At 37.9% G+C, this 11,068-nt stretch overlaps 1 protein-coding gene across 1 annotated transcript; it reads left to right on the forward strand.

The window, feature by feature from the left end:
• The first annotated feature begins 9,608 nt into the window (after positions 1-9,608).
• On the forward strand, positions 9,609-10,106 carry LOC102265489 (large ribosomal subunit protein eL21). The gene has a single exon (XM_005890153.2). The coding sequence runs from the start codon at positions 9,609-9,611 to the stop codon at positions 10,104-10,106; it is 498 nt and encodes a 165-aa protein (XP_005890215.2).
• Positions 10,107-11,068: the final 962 nt, after the last annotated feature.

The raw sequence follows: 11,068 nt of genomic DNA on the forward strand, positions 1-11,068 counted from the left end.
CGGGGTCACAAAGAATCAGACATGACTGAGTGATTGAACAACAACAGTATCAGAAAAAGAGTCACCCTCATTGATTAAAACGGAGCTATCATTTATTGAACCTGTGCCATGAACTTCATTCATAAAACTACATTTATCCTCCTAATGAGTTTATGAAGTAGGATTATTATCACATTTTACAGACAAGAAGCTCAGAATCAAAATGACTAGTTTTAAGTTCACAGAGACAAAATATGAGAGACTTAGAACCCAAACCTAAATCACCATGAACTCATCCACAGAGCTTCCACTGCCCTGGCTAAAAGGGACAGCTGGACTGCAAGAGAGAAATGATACGAGATGCAGTTTTCAAACTTAAACCCAGGCAATATTTCATAAACAGATTTTTATTTTGAATTTCCTTGAGACTTGTTTTCAGTGTGCATAATCAAGGGAATTAAAATAATGAAGAGAAAGGCTTATTTTTCCATTGCCAGATTATATTTGGTCTGGGGTAAAGGTAACACATTTTATTTTTGAGGCCTTGCTGAGAAATAATACACAGTATTTTAACTATATTTTTTATAGAACAAAGAAAATGGACCACATGTTGCCTATTTTAATATTCTTGGGCTATTAATCACATGTGATTGATTTAAAGTGAATTTTTAAGAGTTTCTTAAATTTATTATTTATCTTTAGTTTTGGTAAAATATAGTAACCATGTTTTCTGTAAAACAACAATCTTTAGCACTATCTTTCCTTTTGCTATAAAAAACACGTACAAAATAAAATATGCACATCAATTAGACAAGGAAAATTGTGTAGCCTCTTAGAAAGACTTGAGTTAGATTGGGCCTTCTTTTGATTAATGGCCATTCTTTAAACGAATTAGCCCAGATTCTGCCCAGGAGCATAGTATGGGCATCCCAGGGGGATGCAGTCGAACAAGTCTGAATGCAGAATATCTGTCTTCATCATCAAATACTGTTCAAAAGCAATTGGTTTTGAAGCACCCTTAAGACAGGGGTCACCAACTCCAGTGCCTCCAGGAGGTAGGCAGGTGATACAAATGAGTCAAGTGGGCTGGATGGAAGAAAGCATCTGAAACATTGTGGTGACAAATGGCACCTGACACTTGGCCATGGTGTCAGGGGGTGACCTGGAGCCACGTGATCATGGCAAACTGGCCATCAAAAGGGGCAGCTGCTTTTCAGTTCTGGCGGACTGAGGCCATCTGGGAATCAAGGGCCAATGCTCTCAGATCATCTAATTTTTAAAGAGAAATTAGAATTTCAAATTTTGATGTATCATCTTCTAATCTTTATGTTGACAATTTTAAAAATGCTATTTGGACCAATTTAAAAAACCACCCATGGACCACATCTGGCCAGCAGGCTACCAGTTTACAGATTTAAGAAAGTAAGATAATAGTAATAGAAATAATACCTGAAAATGATATCATAGTTTTGAATTCTCATATCCATTTTAGACTTCATATACATTAAAAATACACTTAAGTTATACTTTCCCAAAAGAAACAAAAGGATGGTATAGGCCTAGGGTTCTAGGTGAAACCATAAAGTGTATTTCTCAGTATGTAAACTATACACTGTCTACTCCAGAATTAACTAAAGAGCTTATTTAAAATGTGCATACTGGATTTGCATTAATGAGGTCTCAGGTGGCTTCTAGCAGTCTGACTTTGTCCAAGCACCCTGATCCCCAGATGATTCTAATAGTTATTAATGGAGTTCCTTGGAGAATTTGCAGGCTATGTGGTCGTTTTACTGCCAGTCGTAACTTCTGCATCCTCCCTATTTTCCCAGGCAGAGACAGCTGTGATTTAAAGAGGGCTAGGCTTTGGATCCTTTGGATCCCTGCTTAGTTGGATGATCATAACACATCTGTGTTTTGGGGTCATTCAGTCCCATAGTTACAGGTTGATACTTCATAATGACAAATGTCTACCCCATTAGCTTGCAGTTTATGGTTGCTCAGTTTGTGTCTTCATTTAGCTAATGTCTTAGTGGGTTATTTCCTTGTGGCTCCCTACTGAGTATCAGTGTAATGTACCTGATCGGTGCCCAGTAAGTAATTTTTGATTGACTATTATAATGCATTAATTAGAACATTGTCAACGAGGCCTACCAGATCAACTGTCTGTGACTTAACTGAATAATCATTTACTTTAACCCACCAGGCATTTTAGTTAAGCCAATAACTTGACTAATTTTTAGTTCTCAGAAGATTGTTTGATGACATTTGACCAAATGAGCCCATCCCCAAATGATTAATGTAACTTCTGACCTTGCCTGCTCATACCTTCACGGAGTAAACATAGTATTAGGAGTATGTAACTCACTATGTGCTGTCATACAGGACAAAAATAGTATCATCAAAGTGGTATTGTCACACCATTTTAGACACTGGAAACAATAGCTGTAGAAAATGCTGATAGACTGACATGTTCAATGAACTCCACATTTTAGTGTGCCGAGGGAAAACCACAATTGAAATGTAAATTGTCATTTTGCTTCAGTGAAAAATCAACCAAAATGCAAATTTTCTTTTAAAAACATTGAGAGTGGGGAAAGGCATTAAACCTGTGTTTTCTATCTTGTGTTCACACCCTGTAAATGACAGCATCTTGGATATAGGGCACAGTTAAAAAGATTATTCATCCCTTAGCCTGGACTATAAGTAGGAACGTTTCTTTATTCCAACATTGTTAGACAAAAGAAACATTTGACCTCCGAGATAACCTTCTCCAGAAGATGAACTGATAATTCCTTGCACAAGTTGCCTTTTTTTCATCATTTCCATTCCAGTCTAGTTAATGCAACCAGTTCTGCAGTTTACTATATTCAGATATGCTACTTGGGTTCTGGACACAGTGATAGGTCTTGAATTCTCCCTTGCAAAGGTGAAGTGACATTAAATTTGTCACAGTCTCGTCTAAGTCAGCAAGATGGCACTGTATAATATCTTTAGAAATACTAAGTTAAGAAGTCCATGGGGAAGAAGGTGAAAAGAAGGTCAGCTACTGACATAAAATCAGACTTCAGATGTGATGACCTTTCGTCAGAGGCTTTGTAGCCTGCAAGTCAGCATAACATTATTGAATCTACCTCCTAGCTGAAGCCAGATACGGTGACAAAGACAGCCCAACCTGCACACTAATAGAGGAACCATCAGCATTACCTCACAAATGAGACACCCAAAGCAGTTCTTTTTGTAAAACAAACAAAACTTAAAGCTATAAATACCCACTTTGGTTTTTACTTCCTTAACTTCAAAGTGTCGACCTTTATTTTAATGTTTGAAGCACTCACGAATATATTACAACTTAGAGAAAGATAAGAATTAGTCTTTGGTAGCCAGAGTCTTGAAAGTTATACTTTGAAGAATTCCTGGAAAATTCACTCTTCCAACTGACAAGCAACTAGACTAATAATAACAATAAGCATTTTAGTTTTGCTAGAGACAAATCTAGTGACAACTCTTCAAATAACCCTTTTCCTCCATCAAAAAGAATTAATGAAGTGGAATAGAGATCACAAGTTTTAATTTTTACTTTTGCCTCATGTTACGTGAGTTTATGGTGTTTAGAATCAATCGACCTTGATATGCTTCAATTAATACAATACAAAAATTCCCCAAAGATTTCTATGTTACCTAGAGGAATTAAGCAGTAAAATGTTCAATGCATTTTTAAAGCTCAGATGAAATGTTTAGTAACTGTATTATCTGATGTTCTGATCCTTATTTTGGAAAAGAATCTCCAAACTAGATGCAAAGAAGGATTCCAAAAGCAGATTCTAGGAAATTGCTCATAACACACCATTATTTTGAGTTATAAAAATAATCTTCACCATGCTTATTGCAGAAATTAGCTTATATAATTACTGAACAGAAATTTCATGACAAAAACCAATGTTACTTACCAACAATTCTAATTAATAATGAATAAGGATTAAGAGAAGAAAAATTAATTAGGTTAGAGTTTGAGCAAAAAAAGAAAAGAACTTCAAGCCAGTTTTCCTTAAAACTGATCCAATGAGTATACTTGAAAAAAATGGCATTGGGAGGGGCATCCTCCGGGGGCCCAAAGCAGTCTCTGAAAATTGTTTCTTAGTGTCCAGCTGGTACACAGATCTGTCTTCTGACGTTGGGCAGTTTCTGTAGCTAGTCATATGAGCAGTCAAATAGATCAAGGAGCACACAGAGTGACTGCCGGTATCTGCCCACTCCCTGGAGAACGGCAAGGATGGAGGGTGGCTTGTTTGCCGCTTGTGAGGCCTGTAGCCCTGGACTCCTCTCTATATTCTATGCAAAGTTTGTATCAGCCAACTAAGTCATCCTTGTGGGCTTGAGGGATTGGGAACTGGCACAAACATGCTGACTTCCAGCTACTACTTTTTCTGTGCATAATATAGTCTTCCATTTCTTAAAAAAAAGAAAAGTGTAAAAAGTAGTCAGAGGTCCCACCATCCTCCCAACTGCTAAGGACCAAAATCCCAGTCATCTTTGACTTCTCTCTTAAAATTGTTCCAAACAGCTGGCTGTTTTCAAAGTTCAGTATCCCCACCTCTTGAGTTGTTTCTTTTTCTTTTTTTTTTCCCCACATATGTTCCTTCCTCCTCATTTCTAACCCAGACCTTCATTATCTCATTTGATCTTTTGAAACAGGTTTCTACCTAACCTACCTTGCCCAAGATTTCCATTTTATTCTGTTTTCAGATCTGCTCATGTTACTTCCCTTGTTTATCATAAGTACTCCTTATTATTTGCCAAGTAATTCCAAACTCTTTGATCTGCCTTCAAAGTCAGCTGTGTGGGCCCTCGAGTTAATGTAAAAGCACTCAGTTCTACAATGGGTACTGAGTGCTTGCTATGAGTGATTCTCAAATGAAGAGGACCCTCTTCCCCTCGAAGAGTTTATAAGTCCCTGCTTCTTATAATGGAACTGTGATGATTATGTGATGATTAATCCCTTACATGCATGATCTCATTTATAGTCAGGCAGTATATTCCTTTTCTTCCAGTCCACACAGAACACCTGCTTTTCTTCATGGCTTTCCCACCATTGTTCAAATAGTTCTCCATGCCTGGAATGCTCCCTTAAGCCATCTTTATTCAACACATATTTGTCTGGAGATATATTTAACTTGTATCTTCCCAGGTGGTGGCTAGTGGTAAAGAACCCACCTGCCAGTGCAGGAGATGTAAGAGATGTGGGTTCGATCCCTGGGTTGGGAAGATCCCCTGGAGATCCTCAGTATTCTTGCCTGGAGAATCTCATGGACAGAGGAGCCTGGTGGACTATGGTCCATAGTGTCACAAACAGTCAGACACGACTGAAGCACACATGCATGCATATTTAACGTATGTAACTTGTGATACTTAAGAAAAATAAAGTAAGTTAAGGTGAGAGTCAACCTAGCAAACACTTACTCCTTCTTGAAGGATAAAATTTCTATGATTCTCACCACTATATGGTAGGCTCTGATCTGCAAAGGATGAGGGATTAAAGATGAGAGAGATGACGGGTGGGAGTAATCTCATTCAACATACATGGCTAAGACAACAATAATGATGGTGACTAATATTTATAAAGCATTGATAATATAGGAACTATCTGTTTAAAATCTCACAATGGCCCAGTGAGATAACCATTATTATTCCCATGTTTTTAATACTTGAGACATGAGGCAGGTTAGATAATTACCAACATTTACAATGATGGTAAATGGCAGAGCCAATTGAACAAGACAATTCAGTTCTAAGGAAGGCTTAAATTAATTGCCTTCTATGAATTAATCCACAGAGGATCAGGGTGCTCTTGGCAGGAGATGAAGAAAGTGAATGCTGTGTAGATGCCTAATAAATTTCCATGTTGATTACCTTTCTTCCTCCAACCTTTTCTCTTCTAAGTGCATCCTCCAAAACTACAAGAGTGATCTAACTACAAAGTCCAACTTTGTCAATACCCAGATTAAACAATTTAATGGCTCCAACTGCTGGATAAACTATTATTATTCATTGCTCTCTAGTGAAATTTACAAAGTGGTATTTACCTTAACTCTCAGTTTAAGAAAACCTCTACCCCAAATCTAAGTACCTGGTACAGAAGGGTAAGCTTATTCTACTTTATTAGTCATTATGAAGAAATCCTTACTGGATGTCATTGATAGACTATCTACAAGGAAGTTTAGTTTTTTATCCACAGAAATCTGTCCTTGGGTGTATTACAAGAAAGTCAGGAGCAACTCATGGAGGCACAGGGGTGGAATGGTTAAAGATAAAAGGTCTGGAGCCAGGGTTTGGAATTATGGCACTTTGAATTAAGATTCTTTGAGCCTTATTTGCAGCAACGTCAAGTGCAATTTGAGAAACACATTTTTCTTACAGGGTTGCTGGGAGGACTGAATGAGAAAACATATTAAAGGGCTTAAATCAATGGTTATATAGAAATTCCTAAGCAAATGATAACCATTACGTGTTATTAAAGTTTTCCTTGTTCTGCACTTGCTATATTAAATATCATGGTTTAATTCCAGTAGTAATACAAGAATGTAGTTGAAAAATCAAACAAGCACTATAAGAGAATATGGGAAAACAGAGTCCCTTTCCCAGAGAAAACCATTGTTAAGATTTGTTTGCCTTTCTAGAGTTTGTCTATGTAGAAAAATATACCTGTGATTTTTAAAAAATGCAAATGAGAGCATTTATATTACAGTTTTGTACCCTGACTTTTTTTTCCTGTGAGAATTGTTTCACAGTGATACAAATAAGTTTCCTAAATTATCTTTAATGGCTATGCAGTATTTCAACATGTAAATATGGAATAACTTATTTAATAATTTCACTATTGATGGACATGTATGTTATTTTCAGTCACAAGACAAATTTCAGTGAATATCTATGAATGATTATTTCCACAGAATTCACTTCTGAAAGTGGAATTGCTGGATCAAATGGCATATGCATTCAAAATTTGTATAGCTCTTGTTTAACTGCCTTCTGAAGAGCTTAAAGATTAATATACTCTTACTCAGTTCTAGTACAGAGAAGTTATTTAAATACATTCCTTATAAACCACTTCAATTTTCTTAAGCTCATTTTCTCACTGTCCCAGAAAATCCCAAGTTACAGTCCTTCTTCCTTGCTATAAACTTGTTTTGCTTCTAGCCTAGAATTACTTTTCTTCTCATTTATCCATCTCATCCTACATATCTGCAGTAGTAGGACACAGTTGCAAGTAACAAAACTCAAATGAATCTAGCTTATGGAAACTAAAAGGAGAGAAGAGGAAAACCACTGAAAGGATTCTGGTAGTTCACAGAACTGAAGGACAAGCTGCAAGTTCCCAGGGCAGGTCTAGAAACATAAGACTGGAGCCTTCACACACTCCTCTAATTATCCATCCTCAGCTTCATGTATCTCTGAATGATTTCATTCTCTTCTACGGTAGACGGGTGAGGCTCATAACTGTTAAAAAATGTGAAAATTTACATAAAAGGCCACACATCATAAACATGAAACTTCAAAAGAGGTTGTGCACTGGCAGTTTCTGGCTCTGCCGACTTTTGGTGTCTTCTTGTCTTTCGTTACATAGAATTCGATGAAGAAGTTTAGAAAACACTGACATGATGTCCAGAAAAATACCTTCTCCCAAATATCAGAGAATCAAAATTCTACTTTTCTTCATCACAATAATGTCCTTTAAGTGAAAGTTGTCCAGCAACTATTTTAGGAACATCTTTTCCCCCACCTGTATGACTAGAATATGTTGGTAGTGCCTCTTCCTCACGCTCTCCGTGGTCCTGAACCACCTGCTGGCGCTTCATTTTACAGTCAGTTGAAACGTGATAGGAAGGGAATTAGGGAAAAGAGAAATTGAAAAGGCTGTTAGGGAGAAAGAAAAGATTTTTGTCAGTTTTATTGCCAACAAATAAACCACAATTAACCTTGGCCAAACTGAAAGAGAATAAGCAATTTTGGTGGGAAGCATTGCAATCTGTGCAAATGTACATATGCACAAGCAAGATTGCATGGTGATATTGTCACTGTGCTTATTTAACTTAAATGTGAGTACATCATGAGAAATGCTGGGCTGGATGAAGCACAAGCTGGAATCAAGATTGTAGGGAGAAATATCAACAACCTCAGATATGCAGATGACACCACCCTTAGGGCAGAAAGTGAAGAAGAACTAAAGAGCCTCTTGATGAAAATGAAAGAGGAGAGTGAAAAGGTTGGCTTAAAGCTCAACATTTAGAAAACGAAGATCATGGCATCTTGTCCCATCACTTCATGGGAAATAGATGGACAAACAGTGGAAACAGTGGCTGACTTTATTTTTGGGGGGCTCCAAAATCACTGCAGATGGTGATTGCAGCCATGAAATTAAAAGATGCTTGCTCCTTGGAAGAAAAGTTATGACCTACCTAGATAGCATATTAAAAAGCAGAGACATTACTTTGCCAACTAAGGTCCATCTGGTCGAAGGTATGGTTTTTCCAGTAGTCATGTATGGATGTGAGAGTTGGACTGTGAAGAAAGCTGAGCACCAAAGAATTGATGCTTTTGAACTGTGGTGTTGGAGAAGACTCCTGAGAGTCCCTTGGACTGCAAGGTGATCCAACCAGTCCATCCTAAAGGAGATCAGTCCTGAATATTCATTGGAAGAACTGCTGTTGAAGCTGAAACTCCAATACTTTGGGCACCTGATGCGAAGAGCTGACTCATTCGAAAAGACTCTGATGCTGGGAAAGTTTGAAGGCAGGAGGAGAAGGGGACAACAGAGGATGAGATGGTTGGATGGCATCACCGACTCAATGGGCATGAGTTTGAGTAAGCTCTGGGAGTTGGTGATGGACAGGGAGGCCTGGTGTGCTTCAGTCCATGGTGTTGCAGAGTCTGACACAACTGAGTGACTGACCTGAACTGAACAAGCAAGATCTCTGACGGAAGTGGGCAGATCATCACTGAGCAAAGGTGAGATGGCTCAACTGCCATTCTCAGTTGAGCCAAAACAAATTATACATGGATTTTCTTGATTTTTTTACTTTTATATCATGATGAGAAAATTGCAGAATTGAAACAATAGTAAAGTCTTCCAATTCACAGATACATGTGTTTAAGTATATTTAGTAATTCTCTAAATATTCAAGAGTTATGGTTTTTACTTTTTGGTAAATTGTGTGTCCACCAGTGATATACAGGGCTTCCCTTGTGGCTTAACTGGTAAAGAATCTGCCTGCAATGCAGGAGACCTGGGTTTGATCCCTGGGTTGGAAAGATCCGTGGGAGAAGGAAATGGCTACCCACTCCAGTATTCTGGCCTGGAGAATTCCATGTACTGCGTAGTCTGTGGGATCACAGAGTTGGACACAACTGGGTGACTTTCACTTTTACCAATGATATAATCATTTCAGTTTTGCATAATTTTATTGTTGGGTATTGATTTATTTTACATAAGATTTTGTTTCTTATTTTTCCAGTTTAACATGAAGTGCTGATATTGATATTTGTCGTTTGAATGTGCTAAATTATTTTCCATTAATCTTTAAAAGTAATTCAACCTCTTGGCTGGAACCATCTTCTTCCAGCAATTCACCAAAATGACCAGCACAAAGGGAGAGAGGAGGGGCACCCTCCACATGTTCTCTAGGCCTTTTGGAGAACTTGGAATTGTTCCTCTGGCTACATACATGCAAATCTACAAGAAGGATGATACTGTAGACACCAAGAGACTGGGTAATGTTCAAAAAGGAATGCTCCAGAAATGTTATCATGGCAAAACTGGGAGAGTCTACATTACCCAGCATGCTGTTGGCATCACTGTAAACAAACAAGTTAAAGGCAAGATTCTGGTCAAGAGAATTAATGCGTGTATCAAGCAGATTAAGCACTCCAAGAGCCGAGACAGTTTCCTGAAATGTGTGAAGGAAAATGATCAGTACAAGAAGGAAACCAAAGAGAAAGGGGCTTGGGTTCAGCTGAAACAACAGTTTCCTCCACCCAGAGAAGTGTACTTTGTGAGGATCAATGTTAAGGAGTTAAAAACAGTTCTAACAGTTGACCTGTTGGAGCCCATTCTCTATAAATTCACGGCATGATGGGTGTAAAAATAAAGACTGTACAAATGTACAAATGTTTCTCTTAATTGAGTAGAGGCGTCGTGTCCCCTCCCCAAGGAAATACTTAAACCACATTGTAATTGTGTCCAAATTCAGTGGGTGCCGTCTTCTCAAATTTAGTCTTTTTTTTTTCTTTCTGAAAGATATAAAACAGTTTGTTGTTTGGTATGCTCTGTTGTTAATAAATTGCCAGATAGTGTTTATATAAAAAAGTAATTCAAGATAAAGAGGAAAACTGTTATTTGTTATTGGAAAAATTTTAAATCAGTAAAGTTTAATAAATCTAGAAGTAGATTTCTAGAAGTAAACTTTCATCTGAAAATATTTTTTTAAAGGATTGGTAAAAATAAGGACATACTATCTTGGAAATCTTTCCTATAAATTTCTCTATCCCTCTCTTCTCCTCTCCCCTCTCTCAAAATTTTAAGAAATGTCTAGAAGTTTACATTAAAGACACAAGAAGGCAAACAAACTTTTCACACTGTTAGTCATGACACCTGAATGTGCTTGGAAATTAATTTACTAGATCTTAGCAAGCTTTGGCGGAGAAGGCAATGGAACCCCACTCCAGTGTTCTTGCCTGGAGAATCCCAGGGATGGGGGAGCCTGGTGGGCTGCCGTCTATGGGTTGCACAGAGTCAGACACGACTGAAGCAACTTAGCTGCAGCAGCAGCAGCAGCAAGCTTTGGGAAAAAAAGAGCCATGGGAACAAAAGAGGGGGACAGAAAGAAAGTAGAATGATCTGAGTGCATTACAAAGAGTAAGAATAAGTTTATTTTGGTTAAGTGTACCTGTGGACAGGGCTTGAGGTACAAGGTTTGTAAATGTATTTTTGTTGTAAAGTGAAAAATGAAAGTGAAAGTCGCTCAGCCGTATTCGACTCTTTGTGACCCCACAGACTACACTGTCCATGGAATTCTCCAGGCCAGAATACTGGAGT

The sequence above is a fragment of the Bos mutus genome, chromosome 2, assembly GCF_027580195.1.
Source record: "Bos mutus isolate GX-2022 chromosome 2, NWIPB_WYAK_1.1, whole genome shotgun sequence".
Lineage (NCBI taxonomy): Eukaryota > Metazoa > Chordata > Mammalia > Artiodactyla > Bovidae > Bos > Bos mutus.

What these genes read in the sequence shown, in the direction of transcription:
- LOC102265489 (XM_005890153.2), top strand. Translation starts at nt 9,609, where the DNA reads ATGACCAGCACAAAGGGAGAGAGGAGGGGCACCCTCCACATGTTCTCT.